General features: G+C 55.0%; 2 protein-coding genes across 8 annotated transcripts in view; one reads left to right on the forward strand and one right to left on the reverse strand.

Moving 5' to 3' along the window:
- Positions 1–631: 631 nt before the first annotated feature.
- Positions 632–13,181, reverse strand: LOC134471748 (basic proline-rich protein-like). 6 transcript variants are annotated; one of them, XR_010041332.1, is made up of 3 exons: positions 10,697–13,163; positions 7,433–7,678; positions 5,638–7,103 (listed from the first exon to the last, which is right to left on the reverse strand). XR_010041332.1 is itself a non-coding variant. In XM_063231389.1 (2 exons), exons 1-2 carry the CDS (start codon positions 13,067–13,069, stop codon positions 946–948), a joined length of 2,502 nt encoding a protein of 833 aa, XP_063087459.1. In that variant the 5' UTR covers positions 13,070–13,181; the 3' UTR covers positions 632–945. The 6 variants fall into 6 exon arrangements, 5 of the variants coding, with proteins under 5 accessions (XP_063087459.1, XP_063087466.1, XP_063087460.1 ...); XM_063231389.1 differs by lacking the exons at positions 5,638–7,103; positions 7,433–7,678 and adding an exon at positions 632–1,074 and having other exon boundaries at positions 10,697–13,181; XM_063231396.1 differs by lacking the exon at positions 5,638–7,103 and having other exon boundaries at positions 7,168–7,678; positions 10,779–13,181.
- Positions 11,475–24,635, forward strand: part of Dnmt3a (DNA methyltransferase 3 alpha) — a 96,905-nt gene continuing 83,744 nt past the window's right edge. For both annotated transcript variants that reach the window (XM_063231378.1, XM_063231381.1), the window contains exon 1: positions 11,475–11,603. The gene's annotated coding sequence lies outside the window, so the exon portion shown is untranslated. The remainder of the gene's footprint in view (positions 11,604–24,635) is intronic.

The raw sequence follows: 24,635 nt of genomic DNA on the forward strand, positions 1-24,635 counted from the left end.
ACATCAGGCCATCCGTCACTCCCAAGCCTCCACAGTTCCCGTTTCCCACCTACAGCCTCGCGTGACTCCCGCCAACGGGCCAGGCCTTGAATGATGGTGCCACCTTCCGCTGCCCGTGGACCTCAGTGTGGGTTATTTCACCTGCCTGGCCTCTGGCTTCTAACCCTAGAAATTGTGAAAACTGGAAAACAGTTTAAAACTAGAGCCCTCTGATGTCCTGCCACAGGTGAATGTTTAAAGCAGGACACGTCCAGCCCAGGGAGTGCTACTCAGCAACAGTGCGTGGCAGACAAAATCTGGGTGAATCTTCAGAGAGAATTATGTTGACTGGAGAAAACCAGCCCTGAAATGTTACATACTCCATGAGTCCCGTTCTGGGACAGTGCTGAATCGACAAGCATGTGGATGTGGAGGACAGGTCAGTGCTGCCCAGGATTACGGGAAAGGCTGGGGTGGCCGGGAAGGCACAGCACGAGGGTTCACCTGACACGACTCAGGCCGTGTCTGGGTTGTGACGCTACATTTAGATTTTGCAAGGTGTTGTCGCTGGGGAATCTGGGAAAGGGGTACATGGGATTCCTTACAATTGCCGGGTTTCTTACAATTGCATATGAATCTAAAGTTACCTCACAATAAAAGTTTAAAAATTTTTAAGTTTTAAAAATGACCTTGACCAGGTCACACAGAGCTCAGTTTAAGATTTAGAGGCCCTGTTACCTCCTGCATGAACCTGAGTGAAAATGCGCCACTTCTAACCCACTACGGTGTTTCCAGCCGCAGAGGAGGAGCCCACCAGCAGCCTGCCCCTGTGCTCCGGACGCACCAGCAAAACAGAGCAGAGTCTCTGAGCTCCCAACGCTTGGTGCCAGTTAACCCCACTGTGGTCCAGCAGTGCAGCTCCCGCCCTCACCCCTGGAGGAGCCTGGCAAACCCACCAGGTGCACATCAGCTCAGATCCGCTTCTGGGTTGTCCTCACCAAACTCATTTGCTTGAGCTCCCCAGTTCAGTGTTGCCCTGCATGCAGCCGGACGACACTGGGGCAAACATGGTCCAGGCAGCTTCTCAGCACCGTGCTAGGTATAGAATAGAAAAGATGCAAGGGTCAAGGCAGCCTCTGCGATTTATAAACACAAATCTATTTTCTGTTTGTTTTTTGAGACAGGGTCTTACTATGTAGTTCAAGTTGGCCTTGAACATACTATGTAGCCCAGGCTGGCCTTGGATTTGAGGTGATCTTCCTGTCTCAGCCTCCCGAGTCCTGGAATTACAGGTGTGCACCACCATGCTTGACTTTCTCAATTTATGAAGAAGTCATAGAGCTGGATGCGGTGGCGCATGCCTGTCATCTCATCTGCTTGGGAGACTGAGCTAGGAGGGTGAGTTTGTGTGATGCTGGGATAAGTGTGTGGGATTGAGTGTGGATTCAGCCACCTCTGAAAAGCCCCACCTATGAGGGTTTTGGGGAACAGCTAAACACAAGCCATAATAAAGTGATCATTCTCAGTTTATAACTACAGATAGTCCTTAAACATGAAAAACTGTGGCACACACCTGTAGTTCTGGCACTCCGGAGACTATGGCATGAGGATTGCCAAGAGTTCCAGGCCAGCCTGGGCTACACAGTGAATTCAAGACCAGCTCGAACCACATAGCGAGACTACGTCTCAGAAAACAGAGGTGCGTGAAAAGTTATCCAACTTGCATATAATAACAGAAATGCAAAAAGAAAAGTTACAGCAAGAAACCACTGCTGCCATCCACACAAGGAGATGTCCAGGGCTGATGGCGGACTCAGCTTTCAAAGTGTGCTTGTGGGCATTGCTGGTGGGAAGCACAATGCTATGATCCCTATCACTCTGTGTGTTGTTTATTATGAAGCAATCGCAAAATTACAGAAAAGCAATGAATATTGCCCCAAGTACTTATTTCTAAAAAATTTATCGTATGTGCGTGTGAGTGTATAGTAAAACGTTGGTTTGTGAACATGGTTTGTTCTGGAAACACGCTAGAGCACTTCTAGACCAATGTAAATCTCCCCGTAAGAAATAATGGGAACGTAGGTGATTCATTCCACAATCTCAAAATGTTCACATAAATATGATCACAATGTATTTTGCAATATAATACAAAATAATAAAGAAAATACAAAATATAAAGAAAAAACAATTTAACGTGCCCTTTGAAAACCTTCCTGGCTGGTGTGAGGAAGCCAAGAGGGAGGAGGGCTGTCCTGTGGGCTGACTTTCAGGGTCACTAACCCGTTACTGCTGTCTGTCGGCTCAATGGAGTCTCTCTCCGTGCAATTTTGATGAGGGACCTATCCGATGACCTTTCCTTTTCCTCCTTTTGAGGAGGTCGTGGAAATGTAACATTGCATTGCTGTTAAACAGTCACGGCTTGCGCTGCTATAGCCTCATTTGGGTGGTGCTTTCCTACAAAGTCCTGCACTGCTGCCCACGTTTTACACTTCTCCCTGACCTCACTCAAGGTGAGGGACTCCTTGCCTTTTTCTGTCCCTCCTCCTCTGTGGAGGGTATCTTCTCCATCACCTCTTGCTGTTGGGAGATGATCACCCACAATCCAGAAGAGAGAGGGAGAGGGAGAAGGAGAAAGAGGGGGGAGGGGAAGGGAGGGGGAGGGAGAGGAGGGGGAGGGGCAGAGTCAGGGAGAGAGCGAGCTGCCATTGGTCCGTTGTGATCATGTGACTCGGTGCTGTGCGGCTCCTATTGCAAGACCCTGTTTGTTTATCAAGTTAAAATATATTAGAACTATTTTACTGGACCCCTAGGTTTTACTGTGTCTGCAGGGAGACCCAGGGCGCCCTCCCACTGAGCTAGTCCATAGCTCCCCGTGGCTCTTTCAGGTTTTCAGTGTGAGACAGGCCTCCCTGTTGCCCAGGTGGGACTCTAACTTGTGATGCCCTGCCCCACACTCCCTAAGTGCTGGGACTCCAGGTGTGCCCGGCCCTCTGGTTTATATCTTTCACCACGGGACTTTACTGTCCATAGCTGCGGTGCAAGCATCAAAATCTGGATGGGAGCCCTGACCTCAGCCCTTTATATTTTTTATGAGATAGAGTCTTGATTAATTACCAGGCAGTGTTCAAACTTGGGGTTCTTTTGCCCTGGCCTCCCACGGAGCTCTGATTGTAGGCATGTGGCCCCATGCCTGGCTTAGAATCACATTTTTTTTTTTTTTGAGGGGAGGACAGGGTTTTGCCATGAAGTTCAGGCTAGTTTGAACTCACTTTGTGGCCCGGGATGGCTGAGAATTCATAGCGAGCCTCCTGCCTCAGCCATCCAAGTTCTAGGTTTACAGGTGTTTGCTACCGCAACCTGCAGAATCATATTTTTATTTCCTTGTTTCCATGAATCTTCAGTTATTTTAATATAGAAAAGTTTCTCAACCTTCCTGTGATTGCTGTAACCCTAACTTTGAAAAATGGTGTCATAAATTGGCAGCCCACGCATAGAATATCCCTCACTTTGAGGCAAGTTCAGCCAGGGTGCACCTTTCCAGGCAGAGGCAGCAATGATGCAGGCTGTCAGGTGGCACGCCTGTGTGCTTGGCCCAGTATTGATGACCTTAGCTTTGACTTTGATCAGCTGATTAAAGGGAGGCATCCCAAGCTTCTGTACTGGGAAATTACTCTTTTTCTTTTTGTAATTAATATGCACTTTGTGGGGCAGTGCTTTGAGACTACATATAAATACTGTATTCCTTGTTAAGCTTCTGCCATGGCTGTGTCTAGATGTCCCCCAAAGCCTCATGCAGTCCTAGGTGGAGCTTTTTCAGAGGTGGCTGGATCTAGGCTATGTGACTGATTCATGATTCGATGCTGGCATGAATCAGTGCTGGGATTCATGCTGTGTGAATACTAAATCAGTCCACTGATTGGTCTGGCACCGCCCCAATCCCAGTAGCCGAGGTAGAGAATAAGGGGCAGGAAGGAGCTGGTGAGGTCCCTGGCTTGCTTTGTACCTTCTGGCCACCGCGGCTGTTTCTCCTCTGTGATGCTTGGAGCCAGCTGATGATGGACCGAAATCTCCACTGTGAACTAGGGAAACCTTTCCTCCTTTCGCTTTGGGTGTCTCATATTTTGTCTCAGTAATAAGAAAAGTAACCAAAAGAATTTCCGACTTACTCATTACAGTTGTGGACTACATAAAAAAGTTTCATTCAGAGGCAGCAGTCATGGAGGGTGCTGGGCCCATACAGTGATGTCCCCTCGCAGGGAGGGAGGGAGGGGCTTCTCTCAGCCTGGATGAATGTACCTGTGACACCTGCCTTAGTGTGCACCTCTGCTGCCGGCAATGCGTTCTGGTTTTACTTCTGTCTCCCTGAGTAAGAATCTGTTTTCCTCCTTGTTTTAGAGTCCAAATCGTCCCTTACCCTGCCAGAGAAGCCCCTTGGTGTCCCATCTGGGTGTGGGTGTGCTCACTGCTACTGGGGCTTCATTGTTTCTAGGTATTTCCAGGGGACTGAACAAAGGGAGAGGGAAATGGAGAGACGGAGAGAGGGGGAGGAAGAGAGAAGAGCAGGAGGAAGAGGAGGTGGGGAGGAGGAGAAAGGTGCAGATACATATTTGACTGACTGATGGACTGTGTGCTGGATGAAACCTGGGCCTCAGGCATGCTGGTCAAGCACTATTTTTATACCTGTGCATAGGACAGAGACCCCTGCTGGACTGAGAGGCAGGGGCTGAACCAGCATCTAGAAGGGACAGGACATTTATGGAAGCTGTGGTGGGAAATCCACTAAGGGGATAAACATGAAACTGAATAAAAAGACTACACACACGCACATATAAAATCATACAAAATGAAGCTCGTGTGTGCGTGCATGCTTACAATCCCAGCCCTTAGCAGGCTGAGGCGAGAGCAGGCCAACCTGGGCTCCATCGTCAGAGTGAACTAAATATTGAGACCTTGTTTTTTGTTTTTATTGGTACCAGGGATCGAACTCATGGTTGCCTGCTTGCAAGGCAGGTGCTTATGCCGCTGAGCTAAATCCCCAGCCCTGAGACCTTGTTTCAAAAAATAAAACAAACAAAACTATATGAATGTGCCAGGCATGGTGGCCCACACCTGCAATCCCAGTATTCAAGAGGCTGAGGCAGGAGGACCACTGCAAATCTGAGGCCAACCTGGGCTACATAGTGAGACCCTGTCTCAAAAACCCAAAACAAGCAAACAAACAAAAACAACCAGAATTCGCCCTTCCCGTGAGCTGGCACAGGCCATATTAAGCTGATTTGCCCTTTCCATGAGTTGGTGGGAGCCATGCTGGGCCTGAGAGGAGAAACAGGAAGCCAGTTCATCCTTCCCATGAGCCACCCGGCCCTCAGACTGGGAGACAAGGACACCGCCTGCCCCAGTAAGCAACCAGCTGAACCAACCAGGCTGAGCTGATAGTAACTAAGGCACCAAAACAACTCAATGCTTGTGTTGCCTGATTGCCTTTGCAGGCCTAAGGCAGGTGGGTAGTCTGCGCATCTATTAAGAGGAAAACAATATACCATACGGTAAGTATGGGGGATTTCCGTCTGTCTTGACTTTGAATTCCAGTATTATTCTCACTGGGTTTTTTTTTTTTTTTTTTTTTGGTTCCATTTTATTGTTTTGTTTTAGTCAATGTTCTGTTTTGATCGGTTTTATTCTATTTTGTTTTATCATGTCTGATGGTATGGGCAGCTATTTTGAAGAACACAAGAGACATTATGGTAGCCATTGCGGATTTCCTAGTATCTTGTTTTGAAGTCCTATAATGCTTTCATTGTTCTGTTTGATTAGCTATATTCTGTTTGGTTTGGTTTGGTTTGGTTAAAATTAAATTACCCAACCAAACCAAAATAAAAATGAATGAATCTGTGTCTTTAAATTTTCTCTGTGAACGATATCGAGTTCTGTAGGTGACAGGACCTTCATACATGTTCTTGGCTTTAATGCACCTGACATCTGTGGTGGGTGTGTGCAGTAATCAGTTCAGTGGCTGTGGGTTTGGGGGAGGCTGGCTACTGATCCATGACTTCCTGCTATGGTTTGGGCCTGGAATATATTCCCAACCTCGCATTCCCGGCTTGGATCTGGCGGATGGTGCTCCTGGGAGGTGCTTTAAGAGGCGGGTCAGCGGGCAGAAGTGGGTCATGGGGACATGTGTACCCTGAAAGGGAGACTGGGGTCTCTGCCACTTCCTCTCTTTGCTTCCCAGATGGCATGAAGTAAGCAGCTCACCCAGGGCTTCCTGCCATGATGTTCTGTGTTGCTACAGGCCCAAATGACAGGATACAGCAACCATGAACTGCCACCTCTGGAACTGTGGGCGGAAATGAACGTTTCCTCCTTTGAAGTTGCTTATCTCAAGTATTTTGTCACAGTGCTGGAAAGAAAGCTATCGTGACTTTCCAGGAAGCTTGGCAGTTGTGGGCTGGCTGGGCCAGTAAGAGAAACATACGCACTCCCTAGCCCCCCTATGGTGGGGCCTCGGAAGGATCCCCGAGAAGACCTGAGCCAGTCCCACAGGAAGCTGGTCCTCCTGAAGGGGGCTCCTTTTCTTCAGTCCTTCAGGGGCGGTGGGCAGGACAAGCCAGGGAGATTCTCCCGGGAAGTCAGAGCAGGATATGGCTCCCCTCCCTGCCAAGAAGAGAGCTCCGGTCGCCCTCCCAGGCTGAGTGGTGCACGCCAGGGACCAGCAACCCTTCCTGTCCAACATCTCCCAGAGCCGGCCTTCATCTGAGTAACCCATTTGCTCCCCACCATTGTAAATTTGGTGTTTTGAGTGGTTTGGCTCAGTTTATAATTTAAACACAGTGTGAGAAGAAGTCACACAGAGCCAGGTGTGGTGGCACATGTCTGGAATTCCAACATTCTGGGAGCCAGTGCAGCAAAATCACTGATTTGAGCCCACCCTGGGAAACTTAATGGCTCCTTGAGACCCTGTTTCAGGACAAAAAGGGCTGATGACGTAGCTCAGTCGGAGGGTCCTGAGCTAAATCCTCAGTCCTGGGAAAAAAAAAAAAAAGAGCCACACGGAGATCGCGCGGACAGGCACACACAGCATCCTCGCAGGTCCCACCTTTGGGCTGGCCAGGGCTTGCATTTTCCTGTTTGGGGAAGCAGTGAGAGGAGTTTTAGTGGTCAGTGGGGTGGGTCCTTCATATCACTGGATTTTTCTTTTAAGACTGGGAAAGTTTATTGGGGAATAGGAAAGGGGATTAGGGATGGGGGAGCAGGAAACAGGAGCAGCTCCTGAGACACAGGAGGGGTCCCAAATGGGTTGCTCCAGCAGGAACACATTAAACAATATCTTTCCGTAAAAGCCCCAGTATCTTGCCTATGGACACCAAGTTCACATACATTAAATGAACTGCTGTAAAGTGTCCAGGTCGTGGCCCTTGGTGACTTGAGAGGTTCTGCAGTCGCTGACACTCACTGTGAGGGAGCAGAACAGCTCTGCCAGCCTGGAGAGCAGGCCCAGCGCAGAGTGTGCCTGGTTTGGGGGAGCAACCGGTGCTTCTTTTGGGATGCAGCTGCATTGGTCCAGCGACGTCTGTCTTCTGTTTACGGGGACGGGCAGGTGACCCTGTGCTCCACTGCCACAGAACCTGGCTCAGCAAAGACCAAAGCCAGAGCGACTGAAGTAAACCGTGGGGCTTTTGTTGTTTTTGCTAGGGGTGGGCTGTGAGGGGACATTAAAACAGAAACAGAACCTCCAGTCAGGACCAGGGTGTGTCTCAGGCCTTGAGGCTCAGGGTTGAGGGTGGAAGGGTCCTGGGGGCTGCACTGAGCAAAGTACCCCTGTCCTATGGGGCCCCCCCGCTGCATCTACTCCGGGGGCATCACAGCGGAGGGCCTGCTCCTGGAGGACCAGTGACCTGTACCCGCCCGCCCCAGCCGGCTCTCTCCTCTGCCTGCCGGTTCCTGCGTAAGTCAGGACGCTGACCGTGTGACAGCACTGTCCCGTCTCTACCCCACTGCAGACCTTTGAGACTGTAACAGGAGGGAGAAAGGCTCTGCAGGGAGCTGTCACCTACTCAGTACATTTCCGTTACAGTTGCTCTACACTGTTTGTTTTATGGTGGTAAAATACACACCACACAAAAGCTTATCAATTTAACAATTTTGAAGGAAGGCTACAATTCAATAGCTTTAAGTACATCTGCATTGTACGGCTGGGACCTGGCTCTCTCCACGACTGCACCATCGCCCAAACAGGGCTCTACTGTTAAACACAAACTCCCGCCCCCTCTCCCACCACTCCCTGATAACCAATTTCTACTTTGTCACTGGGAATTTTAGCATATGTGCTGCCATAGGGAGCAGAGTCTCTGGGCATTTACCTCTTCTAGGTTCCTCATGTACATGAAACCATACATTTGTCCTTCTGTCTTCTGTGACACAGTCCACTTAATGTTACCCACTTTGTAGCCTGTGTCAGAATTTCCGTCCTTTTAAAGGCTGAGTAATATTCCATATATATATATTCCATATGGAATATTACTCAGCCTTTGTATTATATATTAATCAATTCACTGTTGATGGACATTCAGATTTTCTTTTTTTTTTTTTTACCTTTTTAGCTACTGTGACTAGTTTTATTACAAACACTGGTAGCTATTCAAGTCTCTGCTTTCATAGGATATACTTTTAGACATGGAATAGTTGGGTCACAAGGTAATTTTACATTTAACTTTTTTAAAACTGCAAACTGAACCCAGAGCCTCTGCACCTAACTCTAGCCCTGTTACGGTTTGTGTCTAGACGTCCCCCCAAAGCCTCAAGTAGTCCTAATTGGAGCTTTTCAGAGGTGACTGGATCTATAGGGTGGGTGATGCTGGGATCAAGGGTGTGTGATTAGTACATTACTCCACTGACTGGTCTGGCACAGTGTGAAGTGTGAATGGCACCATCAAAGGGTAGGTAGCCCCAAAGGGACGAAAGCGACAGGCAGGCTGCTGCTGCTTCACTGCCTTGCTGCCCTCTGCCTGCCATGAATTGTTTTCCCCGTGATGCCCCTCTGCCACGCTACCCTGCCTCGTAGCCAGCTGACTATGGATCTACAAAATGCGAGCCAGATAAACCTCTCCTCCAACTAACTTTGGGCATGGTTATTTTCTTTTGTCTCAGCAATAGGAAAAGTAACTAAGACAAGCCCTTTTTTAGTTTTTAATTACATTCTCACTAAATCATTAAGTTGTCCAAGCTGGGCTCCAACATAGATGCTCCTGCCTCAGCCCTCCAGAATAGAAACTTATGTTTGCCCATCTTGGCTCTTGAGAATTTCATCTTAGTAGAAGCGACCGTGGTAGTGGCTGTGTAAGGGACATGGTAGGGAACATCTGTAATCTCAGCACTCTAGGAGGCCTAGGCAAAAGGAGCACAAATTCTAGTCCAGCCTGGGCAAGTTAGCAACTTAATGAGATCCTGTCTAAAAACAAACAACAAACAACGGGGTAGGAATGTAGCTCATTGCAAAGGCCTGGGTTCAATCTCCAGTGCTGGAAAACATAAAAAAAAAAAACAATTATACTGTTTTTTTTAAAGGTGTGGTGTGGTGATTTGAGATTCAGATGAACCTTAAGCCTTAGGGTTTTTTCTTTTTTTTCCCCTATGGCATTGGGATAGAACCCAGGTCGTGCACCCGTAATCTACTCCCCCCCCCCCCATCTACTATTGAGCTAGGCTCCCAGCCCCAGGTCATTTTCTTCCCTAGAGCTTGAGTATGCACAGTGCCTGAAGGGGTGGTGTTCCAGGGGACAGGCCCACACCTGTGGCTGCACACTGCAGACCCTTAGGAAATGTCAGCGGCTCTCTGAGGGCAGTTTTACCGAAGCCCTGGCTTTGCAGAGGGAGGCACTCTTCCCCTTTGTCAAGCTAGGAGCCTAATTTAGTGTTTGTGGATGCTCTTCTCGATGTGAACAGTAAAAAATAAAGGAAGGCAATAGGTCACAAACCCACACAGCTAAGGTAACCTGACGACCTACTATGTGCTGAGGGCTGAGCCACAGATGACAGTCCTCATCCTCATGGGGCATAAACAAACACTCTGAAACTGGCCAGGCGGTGATCATGGGTAGCACGGCCTGGTGTGGTTGCTTTAATAAGGTCGATATAGGAAAAGCCCTGCACACTTGCCTGGGGACTGTGAGGTGCTCTCAGAGATCCAGGCTTGGGAGTAGGCAAGCCTGACAAACCGGGAAGCACGGGAGGGCAAAGGGGCAGCTTTTGCCCTACGTCCCCACAGCCCTAAGGAGTGAGCTTGGTGGGTGTGGGGTCCATACGTGGGGACATGGCCCATCCCGCAGCAACTGCCCATAGTGCTGCGATGGAGCCCAGGGCTTAGGCCCCAGCTGAGGAGCTGGTTGGCAGGGGTGCAAGTGGGCAGGTTGGGGAATGGGAGGAGCCAGGCAAGGTGGCTGGGGAACAGGGTGCCCATGATCACGACCTTCCTAGACGAGGCTGTTGGAGAGGGATGAGCAGAGTGGCTGCCCTTGTACACCTGGACAGAGAAGCGCAAGTCAGAACCCTGGGGCCCCGGGGCCCACAAGGAAGGTGAGCGCAGCTCACAGGTATGAACTGTGTCACTGGCGGGAATCACTTTAAGTGTCATTTAGTTTAACCAGGGCCCACCTGAGGACACCAACTCTACTTGAACACCTCAAGGTACGGGGAGCTCACTCCTTCCTACACAGCTCACCACAGAGGTGCTCCGGGCCTCCAGGCCGCCTGGCGCTCCGACCTTGGCCCCGAGGCGCGGGCCGGCCACGTTCGGGCGGTACCTGGCTGGGGGGTGCGGCGCGGACCGGCCGGCGCTGCTGTCCCCAGCTCCAGTGCTGAGGCGGGCAGAGTGCAGTGGGCTCTGGCGGAGGTCGGGAGAACTGCAGGGCGAAGGCCGCCGGGGGCTCCGCGGGCTGCGGGGGGAGGCACTTGACACCGGCCGGGGAGAGGAGGGGCCGCTGTCCCTGCGACCAGTGCTGGATGCGGGGACCCAGCGCAGAAGCAGCGCCAGGTAGCGGGGCGTCCCTCGGGGGGTGGGGAGGCTGCGGCAAGGCCCGGGCTGTCTCCCACCCGAGGGTCCCGGAGCGGCCGGGAGCGCGGCTGGGAGGGGTGTCCAGGTCCGGGGCACGGCGGGGCTCCGCGGGGTCCGGCCCTCCGGCTGCCGGCGCGCGGGGACCCCCGGCGGCCCGCAGAGGCCGCGCAGGCGGCCGAGGGCGCTAGGACCGGCCGCGCGCCAGGCCGCTCCCGCCGCGGCGCCCCGGGGCCCCCAGCCCGCGCTGCCTCCGGGCCGGCTCCGCATCGCCGGGGCCGGGGCCAGCGCGGCCGCGGGGGGCGAGCGGCGGGCGGAGGCCTGGGCCGGCGGGCGGCCGGAGGGAGGGAAGGAGGAAGGCGGAGAGAAGGGGTGGGAGGGGAAGCCGGCGGAGGAGGCGGAGAGAGGGAGCGCGACAGCGAGCGGAGGGAGGGAGCGAGCGAGGCGGGCAGGCGGGCGGGCCGGGAGGGAGGAGGCGCGCGGGCGGCGGCGGCGGCGAGAGCAGAGGACGAGCCGGGACGCGGCGCCGCGGCACCAGGGCGCGCAGCCGGGCCGGCGCGACCCGACCCGCCACACGGTAATGAGCGCCGCTGCCGGCGGCCCGCAGGCCGGCCCGGGCGGGCGGGGAGCAGGGAGGCGGCTCGGGGCGCCGCGGCGGGCAGTGCCCGGCTCGGGGCGCGCTCCCGGACCCCTGCAACTCGGCGCCCGGCGCCCGCGGGGCCGGGGCTGCGGGCGGAGACGGCGGGCCGCGCTGGCCGGGCGGCGCGAGGGAGCCGAGGGTTTGTTTATGTCCCCAGGGCTCGGCAGGCGCCCCCTCCCGTCCTGCCAACTCCGGGCGCGGACCCCTCTCCCCGCCCGCGCGGGCTCCGGGCTCAAGTTCAAGTCTATACAATGCTGCGGGGGCCCCTCCGCCGCCTGCCGCGGCCGCCGTGCCCGGCTCAGCGCTGCCGCAGGGGCCCGGCCCGGCCGCCCGCGCCTTCCGGGCTCTGCTCCCGCCTCGGGGCCCTGCATGGGGCCCGCGGCCAGGGCGCGGGAGGGCGCGGACCCCGACCCGGAACCCTCGGCCCCCGCCGCGGGCCCGGGGAGCGGGGAGGGGGCGGGGGCCGGGCCCCGCGCAGGCTCCGCGGCGGCGGCAGAAAATGGCAGCCTGGCACGACCCGGCCCCCCGCCCCTCCCCCCGGCTCCCGGCCCTCCTCGGCCCGGCGGGGCGGGGTACCCGAGAGGCCCCCGGAGGCGGGCCGAGGGGTGATCTGGGGGCCGGGCCTGGGAACGCTGCGCCGCGATCCTCCTCCGGCCACCTGTGGCTGGGGGTGCGGGGCGCCGGCGGATCTGGGAGGGGCGATGGATGGGGAGGGTGCCCACTTGGGGGGCACACCTTCTCGCGGAGGGCCGGGCAGTGCGTCGGGAGGGGGGCGTCGTGGCTGGCTCCTCCCTGCCCCCGCTGCGGGCCGTGGGAGCCGGGGCGGCGGTGGCGGCGGTGGTAGTGGTGGTGGCTGCGCCGCAGTGTGGGGGCGGGGTGGGGCGGGGGCGGGCGAAGATCCCGGGCCGCGGGGGCCGGAAAACGCGGGGGTGGGAGCAGCGGGCTGGGAACCGTGCGGGTGGGGACGCCGGGGTCGTCCCTGCAGCCGCCTCCCCCCGCGCACACTCAAGCACGCGGACACACGCACACGCACCCCGCCGGGCCGGTGCAGACGTGTCCTTGAAAGCTTCGCATCTGCACGGTGAAGGACGAGGCCGCTGGGAGGCTGCGGATCGGGGTCTTCGGCCCCAAGTCCCCGCTCCCCAGGAGACCACAGCTTCGGAGCCGCAGGCGGCCGCGGTCCGTGTCCCGCCCTCACCCCGGTTCCCCACCCCTGGCCGACCTGGCCTCCCTCCCCTTCGCCGCGGACTGAGCTGGCGAGCGTCCAGGGCCCGCCCCCAGCCCCTCTTCGCTGGGGCCCGCGGGCCTCGAGCTGCCAAACTGCGTTTCGCTTTCCTGGAGCCTGCCTTCTTGGGGGAACCCTCTCCCTTTTCTCCGCCTCTGCTGTTTCCCCTTTTCTGCATTCCCTCCGTCCTTCTCCCCCTCTCTGGGCTGCAGGGCCAGTTGAGTAGGTGTTCGAACCCTAGGTGGGAATGGGGGGAGGTGCTGGTTCTCAGGGGCTCCTTCCCCGGGCTCCCAAGGGGAGCCCCCTGTGGCTGCACCTTGACCCAAGATGGCGTTCTGCACCCAGCTGAGCCGCTCGGGCCTGCGTCAGGCTGGGGAGGAAGGGCTGGAGCCTGGAGCCACACAAGGGCCCCCTCTCAGGCCGGCAGCCACAGGATCCTTGAGCGATGCACCCTCTGCCCTGTGACCCCGCGTGCCCCTCACTGCCGTGCCCAGTGGCTGCCATCAGCATCCCTGGGGACAGTTCAGTCTTCATGTTTCACCCTGGGCTGCCAACAGCTGAGCTGCCTCCTGGGCAGGCAGGCCCTGCGGAGGGATCCAGGGATCAGGTGCTGCTCCTGTGTGCCTCCTCCCGCCCGGGCAGATGTGACAGCTGCAGCACTGGGGAGGCGGTCTCCTAGCAGTTGCGAGGTGCTAGAACTGGCCCGTGGGATTTGGGGAGCCCGCTGTCAGGCAGAGCGTCTTTCGGCTGCCTGCTCTGCTGGCGTGGCTGTGTCTCCTAGTTGCGGAGACCCTTGCCTTGGAGAGCTGGGCTGTCGGAGTTCCAGAGGGCTTTCTGGGCCAAGATGGCTCCTGCCGCTAGGTTCCACGGAGGCGCTGGTGGGGCAGTCCGCTGGCAACTCCGAAAGTGTGTGCATGTGTCTGCTTGTGCTGTGGCCAGTCAGGGGGCTCCCAGCCAAGTTGTGCATCAGGTCTGGCACCTGCCTGCCTGCCCTGCAGGGACCATTTTCCTCCGGACCATGGCGTCCCCTCTGGCCTCCGCTCCGGCCACTTGATGCTTGTCTGCAGCTTCCTATCCAGACCACCCAAGGCTTCCCTTGGTACCACGCCCAGGCTGGAGTGCCTTGAGTAGGAGCTTGACCCTAGGCAAGGTGAATGCCTTCTAGACTCAAGGAATGACCTGTCCCCAGTGCGAGGGCTGCCCTCCCAGTGCTGGAAGAGCCTAGCAGAGGCGGCCAAGGACCATCTGTCAGGGTGTCTGCCACAGGATTCCTTTGTGGGGTGGGGGTTGGCCTGGAGCTTGGAGGCTCATTTCAGCTCTGAAAAGTGGCTCTGCTCTGTGGTAGGTGGTAGAATTTCAGACCCAGAAGATGGAAGAGTGGTCTGCTTGTCACCACAGCAATCAATCAGGGAAGGCTTCCTGGAGACGCTTTAGGGGAGAGAGCAGGGGCTCACAGGGCAGCTCTGGGAGGAGGGTGGTGTGGGGCTGGGGTCCCTGCAGGAGACAGACCCGCAGCCTCTGACTGCAGAGAGCGCCGAGTGCCAGTTCCATTAAGCCTTCTTCTCCTGTGTGTCCTGAGTGTTTATGTGGAAATCCACTTGTGTAGATAATTTCTGAGGTTCTTTCCCAAGTTCAGATCACTGTGAGCCCCTCAAATGCTTCACTGTCACCTTCACTCTGCTCTCTGCCGCTGGTCCTCTCAAAAAGCAAGCCAGGAAGATGGGACAAGCCAGGATACTGCTCTTTGTCCAGAGACCTTGGGCAGGTGGAAAGGGAGCCAGGCCTGGGCTCGGGGGGAGCAGGGCAGCCCCACACCCTGGCTCTGTCCTGGGTGCTCCTGTGGGTTCAGCTCCCCTATCTCTGGAAAGGCATCTGGCCTTGGTGACCTCTGTGTCCTCTTTCACCTTTTAGTGGATGTCTGCAGACTGACAGGCAGGTGTTTGGCAGGCTCTCTTTCCATGGACTCCATGCCTTAAGGGTTCCGGTGAGAGAACCGTCAAACCCTGAGAGAACTTGGAGCTGGGTTAGGGGTTTGGGGGTGGCTGATGCTACCTGGAGCCTGAGGCAGAAGGGCCACTTGTGTGCCGTCACATGCTTCTGCTGCCCCCAGCTTGCTGGCCTCAAGCCCCCTGCCCAGTGCCCCCCGAGAGTTGAGTGTGTCTCTGGCCTCTGGCAGTTTTGGAGCGGCGTGCAGGCCTTAGGAATTGCTTCCACTTGTATTTTGCTATTTGGTGGATATGGGAGGGCATCGCCCCGGCTGTGAGACTGGGTTTCTGCAGGGACTTTGCTGCTCCTGAGTGGGCTCTGAGAGTAAACTGAGAGTGGCAGCTTCCTTTCCATTTGGAGGGCAGTCCCTTGTCTGTTTGACTGTCGTCTTTTCCCTTAAAATCACAACCAAATCAGAAACCCACAAAGTGTCGGCCTGCAGTTCACATTTGTGTCCACATTGCTCCCGCTTGGCTAAGTGTGGGACCAGGACTGGGTGCAGTGTCTGTGTGTATTTGTGTGTGCACTTGTGTGTGCACAGTTAGGACTTGCTGCACCGTGAACCAGCTGAAGGCAGCATAAGTAAACAAGGAGCCTGGAGTCCACGGGAACTGCATCTTGCTGCTGCCTGGGCTCAGGATCCTGGGGAACTTCGCAATTTCTCCAAGCCTCACTTGTGACGTGGGAGTGGGCCCTGGCTGTGAGGGTGCGGTGAGGCGCTGTGGGGCCTGACCCTGCAGGAAGGGCTCTGGGAAGTTCTGCAACTTTCCTGCCTCTTTTGCAAAATCTTGGTCAGATGAGGAAAATGTTGACTGTGATTGAAAATCTTCAACCTGGGGAGGCTCCTTACAGCCACTCAGCCATCTGCTCTTGAGTCTTAACAAATGGTGTTGGCAACAGGTGGTTGTGCGACCACCTTCACTCCCACGCACTAGTGCCAGCACGTCTGTCCTCACTGTCCCTGGTGTAGGACCATTTCCCTACCACGTCAGCTTCCATTCTCCTGAGATTGCCGAGCGCTTCCTGTGAACAGAGTCCTGGGCTGGTCTTGAGGGGACACTGCAGCAAAGTGAGGGCCCTGGGAGAGGGAGAACATGAAGTTCTCAAGAAGAGTGGGGTCACAACCAACTGAGGGGATTTGGGAGGCTTCTTGGAGGAGGGGACACCTTAGGAAGCGCATCGCATCGGGTGGGGCGGCTGCAGGATGGGGACAAGGGAGGGGCTGGGTCCCGGCCCTGGAGCCAGGTGTGGCTCCAGCTGGGTTTGAGGAGGGTCCTGCCCCCAACCCTGGGCCTGCCTGTGGGAGTGGGGGGGGTCCAGTGGGGGTGTGCAGAGAGCCAGAGGGAAGAGCCAGGATGGCCAGCCAGGCCCTTAGTGGAGGATTTTGCTTTTTGTAGACCATTGACTAGAGCCTGGAAGGGACTGAGCAGGGTTTGAAGTGCACAGCCCCAGGGGTCTGTGGTAAGGTCTGCCACCGGTGCCACTGTTGGCAGTTGCCGTGTGGATGAGGGCGGGGGTCTTTTCATGGTCTCAAAGAGGTTTCTGTCTGCTGTCGCCCACCCTCCCCGCTGACACACTAGCATCTAGAACATTCCCGCTAGGAATAAGGAGGGAAATGGGGGTGGAACATCAGGTTCCCGCCTCTGCAGCTCAGCTCCACCCTACCTCTCCTCCCTCCCCGACGCGGGAGGTCCTGAGCCACTGCTCAGAGAGGAGGTGTGGGTACAGGTGCCTGGCGGCCCTCATGGAGGATGACTGGTGGACAGGGCATGCCAGGCCACGACTCTGTTGCTGATCACAGTGCCGGCCACCAGCCTGTCTAGAGGACAGAGGCGGGGGAGGAGGTGGGGACGCCTGGGGCTTTCCTACCAGAAGCTGGTGGGGAGTGGATTGTTTGTCAGCAGCAGCACTGGCTCTGCAGTGCCCACTCTTGTCCTACTGTGGTCTTTCCTGACCCCTAAGGCTTCCAGGCTTATTTTGTTATGTGACTAGATTCCTAATTTCTCTTCCTGCGGTCATCCTTATTGATCCTGCCCGTTTCTGTTTCAAATGTCAAGGTCATTTTTAATTCTGAGTCAGTCGTTAGCTTCCCGTCTGGCAGGGGTCAACAGAGACCCCTGTTTATAACCACTGACCTGGGAGCTGGGACTTGAATCTCCGAACTCTTAGTCTGGTGCCCTTCTTGCTGTGGATGGATTCCAGGCCTGATAGATCAACTAGATCACAGGGCTCCAGTGATCCTTTAAAGTGTTAAATGATACTTAGAGCCGAGATGATGGAATCGAGGGGTTGGATTGGTGGTTACGGAGCTCTTGGTTGGATGTGGGCTGTATGACCTTGAGTGGCAGTGGCCTGGGAAGGAGCTCCCATGATTGCCCAGAGGACCCTTGCAGTGAAGGCAAAGATGCCTGATGCACCCATGGCAGGCTGAGGAGACACTCGAACACCCAGCTATCAGAACCTTCCAGAGGAGGCTTTCTGGAGGAAGGGTCCTGTATGACTAATTTTATAAATTCTGAAATGATAAATAATTCTGAAATGATAAATATATTGTGGGTAAAGTGGAATATAAGTAGAGTCTCCATAAGCCTTTAAAGTGAGATAGTAAGGGTATGTATTCTTAGATATCCTTGAGTTGGTGTTGGGTTACCCAAAAAAGCAGCATACACAGTGTAATCTCATTTTGAAAAATTCCTTTAAAATATATGCAAATATTCACATTTATGGTCTAGTACATGCATAGAAGAAGTTGTCCTGCAAAGATATATACCAACTCATCTCTGCAAAGATTTTTGCCTTATTTTGTGCATTTTTTGTATTCTTTGGAAAAAATATAAATGTGTATTTGTTTCTTAATGACAAAAACCTTTTCTTTTTAAAAGTGGTAAAAACAGGTTTTATTCAGGAACTTTTGCTGTGCAGGAACAGAGACCTCAATGTAGAGCTGGCTGCACTGTGGGCACCCTGGAGCAGTGGGGAATTGGAGAGCAGGGGTGGGGTCTGCGGAAGAAAAGTTACTAAGAGAAAACAGGGAGTAGGGGATTCTGGCCAAACAGACCTAATCTGATCCCAGGAATAAGGAATTCATGAGCTGCTGAGAGTGATTAGACTGCAAGGGGAAAGCCACACCTTTTGAAAGCCCGTGGGTAAGAATAGGTATGAAAAAAATTTCAAGCTCCCCCAGGGTTAGGGAAAGGTCTGTTTTAAATAATGGATAAGAAACTGGTTTAGAGACTTGGTAAGGTGACTTTGGTAGCCTTGCCCTTTGCAAGGAAGGTCTTTGCTAGAGTGTGCAGGGTTAAAGGCTGCACCCACCAGGGCCTGGCTGAGAGCAGCCCGTAGGAGCTGCCTGCGCCCTGGCCTCCCAAAGGCAGTGGACCAAGTTTTAGGGTTTGATTTGAAATTCAGTTCTGACCCAGAGCAGGAAGCATCACTGAAGGTCTTCCCGAAAGACGTCAGACTTGGGTGGTTGTGGCCCAGATGGTTCCCCAGGAGCTGGAGACATCTGGCCTGGCCCGGGGATGATCACAGGTGCTCTGGCAGTGGCACAGTAAAAGCACCTGGACACACCACACTCAAGGACAGAGGGGCTTCAGGGAGGTGCCGTCGTGGGTGAAGCAGGAAACCGAGGCATTCATCTAGGGGTTTCTGAGCAGGTGGCAGCAACCCAGGTGACAGCAGTTGGAGGGGGAAGGAGGGGCAGATATGAATTCCTCTGCCTACAGTCACCTTGCTGGCCTAGGGGGCTTGGGACTGGTTGCTTGGCAATCGCGCCCACGTCCCGTTCTGCAGTTCTTCCTCCCCCACGGTTGCCTCTTGGAGCTCCCTTCCCCTGTGAAGCTGCCTCTGTTGAGCAGGACATGAGAAAGTATCGTGCCCCCCCACCTACCCCCAGAATAAGGCAGCAAGAGAAACAAAGGGACCTGGTGAGGAGGCAAGCACAGGGACGGCCCTGCAGACTGGCCCCTTGGTTCCAGGCTGCTAGTGACAGATGTCCAGGGCAGAGGAGCCTGGCAAACCAGGCAGGCCTTCCATGCTAGGGATTAGCACATCAGCTCTGCTGCGACTCAGTGCTGAGAGCCCTGGACAGCTTGGAGTGGCAGGGTTTTTCATAAGTCGGACCTGAGAAGGGGCCCTCGCCGTACCGGTGCTGCCTGAGAGGTGAGATAGCTTGCCAAAACAGTCCTGACAGGGGCTCCAGGCTACCGATCCTGTCTCCTGAAGTAGGAGTCCTGTGGTGGCCCAGGGTGAGGACAGCCCCGTGAAGGCCCTGTTGCAGTGAGACCTCACACAAGCGACCTGTCCTTCTCATCCTCCTTAGGGTGAGGGAATAGAGTCGAGTTGAGAATGACCCCGAGCCCACAGCGGACTTGGGCTGTGGGTGGCGGAGGAGTGGCAGAGAGAGACGGACGTCTGAGCTCCGGTTTTTGCTGTTTGATCCGGGTCCCTTTTCCCAGTGCCAGGAAAGAGTTTGGCCTTCTGGGCCTCCGTTTCTTCCTCTGCAAAGCCAACATCTGGCTGTAGAGAGGTCCTTTTCTGTGGGCCCTCTGGTCGCGTCAGGGCCTGACAGGCAGTGGCCTCTCCCCCGGGTTCTGGGCCACTGGCAGGACCGGCTGCTCCGTGACCCTGAGGCATGGGAGGGTCTAGGCTGCAACGGGCCTGGCAGCAGCAATGGCCAGCGACAATGTGGTGCTTGTCGCCCTGTGCTTGCTGGCCTGCGGTTGTCTGGTGGTGGCCTGGGGTCTTGTCTGGTGCCGAAGCTCGGCTGCGAACTCAGGCAGGCAGGCCCGTTGTTTGCCTCTGAGTGTTCTTCTGTCCTCAGCCTCCCAGCAGCTTTGCGTCTGGAGGGTCAGGCTCTAAGGGGGAGGGCCTGGCCGCACTCAAGTTTCCCTTTGTATCAGCCTCACAAATGGTGGCTATCCATTCATTTGTGGAAGGCCTACTGGGTGCCAGCCACGGGCTACCCACCTGAGATCCAGGATGCTGGCAGTGTAGGCAGGAGGCCGGTGCAGGCGGACACAGGTGGGCAGCCAGAAAGAGCCGACAGGGGACCCCTGTGGCATCATCAGAGCCTGGAGACAGGACCCTGATGGGGAGGCGGTCTGGAGGCTGAGCTGAACGGGAAGCAGGAAGCCGATAGCCAGTGAGAAGGTCACATTGTGACCCGATGTGGCTAGAGATAGGGAATGATGGGCTAGGAGGTCAGAAGGCCAGGAAGGGCCAGGCCCTGGAAAGCTGGGATGTGATCCCTGGCTGGGTGTGGAGGACTATTTTTGTATGTGAGAAAGATCATTTTGGGACACCCAAGAGGAGAGATGGGACAGGTGAGGTTGGTGGCAGGGGGCCAGTGCAGCAGTGCGGACCCAGAGGAGGGCACGTTTTGCGTTGCACTCAGGAGCAGACTACAGGAAGGCTGTGGGCAGAGGAGAGAGGGCCCCCCTGCTGCCTCTCTGGTTCCTGGCTCAACCGGCTGCCTGGATGGGGACCCTAGGGGGCTTCCCAGCGGGGCAGGATCGGAGCTGGGGATGGAGAGTGGGTAGCATTTCCTTTGGGGTACCCAGACCTGGGCCAGGCTTGCAGAAGGACACGAGAGCCTGAGTCTTAGGGCCAGAAGGGCGTCCAGTGGAATGGACGAGACGGGCAGGGGACTTTAGCTCTGTCACAGGGTAGGCAGCCCTGTGAAGATGCTTGAAAGAGGTGATGCAGGGCGTCACATTGTTGGGGTCTCTGCTTAGTGATTCCCCCAAAAGCTAAGTGTGAGACCTAGGTCCTGTCCCTACACTCCCTGGCTGCGTGGCCTGGCTTAGCGTCACTGTCCTCTGAGAAGTGTCCGTGGACTGGAAGTCGATGTAAGGCTGTGGGCCTTCTGGCTGCTCTGCACGTAGAGGCCCATCTGGCTAGAGAGCGGGGGACAAGCCAAGGACAGCACTTTTGGTAAACAAAGAAAAAAAAAAGATACAAATGAAACCTATATTTCTGAAATAGAAATGAGTCTTTCTTGTGTCAAAGGAATATAATCTGATGGGCGTTTCCAAAGACTTTCTAGAAAAATGATGCCAGCCCTGTCAGTGCAGAGTGCAGACATAGGCAGGGGCAGCGTGCCATGTGGTCACTGCTGCTGGACTTGGTCCTGGCCAGAAGCTGGTTTCCTTGGCTTTGTTACCTCCTCGCCATGCATCCTTGGGCAGACTGCTTACCTACTCTTAGACTCAGTGTTGCCATCTGCAAAGTGGACACAACCGCACTTACAGGTCTGTGTTTTGTTTGTTTGCCTTGAACATTGCCCCTTGCACTAAACCTGGATATTTTATTTCACCCATCTTTTAAAAGAATCCTTGTCCAGCTGGCTTTACAAGTGTTTGAGGATTCAGATTCCACCATGTGTACCCCCGTTTGGCACAGACAAGATGCATCCTCACATGCCCCATCGCCCTTCCCTCTGCCACATACTGACCTTCCTCTGGTGCTTTTCCCTCTTGTCCCCCAGGCAGTGTGAGCTCGCTGTCTCTGGGACGCCACACATTTGTTCCCCATTCTTGTTCCCCAACCTGGGTCACCTAAGTGTGTTGGGAGAGTTCGGGGAATGGGAATTGGAGGTTAGTTCCTTTTGCTTTTTCATAACCGAGGCATCTGTGTGGAACAGGTCTGTGAGGAGTGCAGAGGACAAGCAGGCCAAGGAGGACAGCCATGGGACCTGGCCAGGACAGCATGGACCCTACCTTGTAGCTAGCTCCGTGTGCCGGGGGCCAGAGAGACCCGCTTCGGGGGGTGACGTGGCCAGGACTGCGGGGGAGGGGGTCGCCCTGCTTGCAGATCCAGACTTCAGGAGACAGCGGAGCCCACTCTCCTGTGAGGGCTGTGCTTGGTGACCGCTTGGCTGTGTTGTGGCCCTGGGCCTGCAGCCACGCCTTGTGGGGAAACTCTTGAAGCCTCTCGCCATTCTGGAGGCCCTGGGGAGACTGATTCTCTTCGAGGGCTCTGGTGACGGTGAGGCTGGTCTGGCAAGCATCAGAGGGGCCTGGGTGGGGACTGCGTTGATCTGAGTGTGAGACCCATGTTTCTTTGGTGTGGCCAGACCCGTGCAAGGATGCAGGCCAAGACCTGGTCTTGGAAGCAGGGCCACGTGAACTCAGGGTGTGGTGGTGTAATCAAGTGAAATGTACAGCATAATTAATCCAGCGTAGCCCTAATGATATGCATAATTGTGCTGCATGGTAATTAGGTATAAATGGTAAGCAGTTCACATAAAGGTTTTTGTAATTGGTATTAATTTCGCAGAGGCAAACCAAGCTTATGTGGTTTTTCTCTTCTTGCTGTTAGTTTTCTGGTACAGGCAATTCCCAGCTTTTGGAGGGATTCTATTGCAAATGTTTGTTTATAGGGCAATGTTTTGTATTTTCTCTCAGAACAATGTTATGAATGGTTATGAGGTTCCCAAGCTGCTTTCCAAATGCCTTTCTGGCCCGTACAGTAGGTGAAATGTGCCTGCACGAGCCCCCAGGCCTGCAGCTCCAGGCGGCTGAGTGCCTGGGTCGTTTGTACGGTGTGCAGTGTCTGTGTGACTCTGTGCGTGTGTGTGTGCATGAGCATGTGTGTGCGCACATGTGCTCTTGTGTCTGTGTATCCTTGTGCTCATCTATATGTGTGTGTGTGTGTGTGTGTGTGTGTGTGAGAGAGAGAGAGAGAGAGAGAGAGAGAGAGAGAGAGACTGGGTATGTCTGTGTGCGCCATCTGTGTGTGTGCATCTGTTTGTGTCTGTGTTTGTATGTCTGTCTCCGTGTGTGCACGTGTGCATTCATCTCTGTGGCTCTCAATGTGCTGCATCTGTGTGTTTGTGTCTGTGTCTATCCCCCTGTGTCCTGTGTGTTCATCCCTGTGTGTGTGTCTGTGTGCTACACCCGTGTCTGCGTGTTTGTCTGTTAGGGTATCTGTGCATCCATGTGTTTCTGTGACTGCATGTGCATCTTGTGTCTGGGTTTGTCTATCTCTGTGTCTGCATGTTTGTGAGTGTGTATCTATGTGTGGCATCTGTGTCTGTGTCCGTGTTTTTCCATGCATCTGTACCTTCATGGCTGTGTGTGTCTGTGCATGTGTCACTGGGAGGGACCCTGACGTCACAGCAGCTGGTGGGAAGTCACGGCTGTGGGTCAGACTACAGCAGCCATTCTAGGAGTAGGTGCTGGCTGTGCCTGGAGGGGGTCTAAAGCCAGAATCTAGGTTTCCTAAGAATCTGCCACTGGTCTTTCATCCTGATCCACATAATATTTTTAAAACAAACATTTATTGTCTTCCATGTGCATTCAAGTTTTTCATATTTTAAAATAGACTTATGAGGAAGGGATTCTCATTCGCCCCATTTTACAGAGTAGAAACTGAGGCCCAATTCTCTGTGTGATAGAGCCAGGGTCTGAGGTGAGATCTGGTTGAGCCACCTGCGGACTGAGGGGTGGTGAACTACAGCAGGCTGCCGCTTGCTGGGACCCTCCCCCTTGCCTTGAGGCCCTCCATAGATGGCTTGCTTTGGGCCCTAGGAGTAAAAGGCGAGGACAAAGCAGACCCGGGCCCAGGGCAAGCCCCGAAGGCAGCCGCTGCTCTCTGCTCCGGGCAGTGGTGAAGAAGGCTGAGCTAACAGCAAGTCCCAGGCTCTGCAGACCCTGGTGGGCCTCCTAGTTTTGACGGGGCCGGGGCGGGGGCAGCTGGGTGGTCAGTCAGTGTCATTTGGTCTAGGAAGAGAGTGATACAGTGGGGTGAGGAAGCATGTCCAGGGACTCTGTGACGGGTTGGTCGCCAGCAAGTCAGACTTCCAGGCCTGGAGGGGGGAAGACAAGTCAGTCCCCTTCTGTTACCCCCTCCCTGGTACCCTGGCACCTTCATGGCCCCCTCACCTTGCCATCTGGGGGCAGGATGGCCTGCGAATGCCTGAACTGATGTCAGTTCTGGCCTGGGGACAGTGGACGGGAGCCACAGCTTCTGATGGCCTTTCCATCGGTGCAGTGCCTTGGGGACTCTACCAAGTGACCCCGAGAATGGGGGTTGTGGGGGGTCACTCTAGGCACCGCAGCACTGTGCTGGGGATGTTGCAGCTGCCTGGGAGTGACTTCACACCGTCCTCTCTGCCTCCAGGGTCACCCGGAACGTGGGGAGTGGGTGGGGTGCCGGAACTCTGACCCTGTCTGTGTAGGGAAGCAGACCCATCCATTAAGTGTTGAGTAGCCACCCACAGAAACTGAGTAGAGACCCTGGAGTGGGTGGTGGGGAGAGATGTCAGGCTGAAGGTTGGGGAGAAGGGGCTGGGGGAGCTCTGGGAGCAAGCTGCCTTTTGGACGACAGAGTGATGTGAGCAGAAACTGGGAACAGGGGATGTCAGCCCGGGATGAGTACTGCACCTGGAATGAAGGGGTCAGCGGGGTGGGGGTGGGTTAGGCCAGAGGAGGAGGCCAAGGTCAGTCGGTAGCCAGCCACTGGTATTAAGCCAGAAAAGAGTTCAGATTTTTCAGTGTGAAAATTACTAGCATCACAAAGTGTAGATAGAGAAATAGATCAGTTGGCTTTATTAAGATATAATTCGCATTCTGTACAATTCACTCACGTGGGTGTACAGTTTAATGGTGTATAGTACATTCCCATAGGTGTGCAAACATGACCCATCCAATTTGGAATCTTCTCACACATCAGGGTTTTGGTTGAAGAAGCTGTGTATGGACTATCTCTGCTGAGAAGCTGGGGAGAAGGGACAGATGTCAGAGTAGGGAGACCCT

Source organism: Cavia porcellus, unplaced genomic scaffold, assembly GCF_034190915.1.
Source record: "Cavia porcellus strain 051 isolate PalLab524CR breed Dunkin Hartley unplaced genomic scaffold, mCavPor4.1 scaffold_1, whole genome shotgun sequence".
Lineage (NCBI taxonomy): Eukaryota > Metazoa > Chordata > Mammalia > Rodentia > Caviidae > Cavia > Cavia porcellus.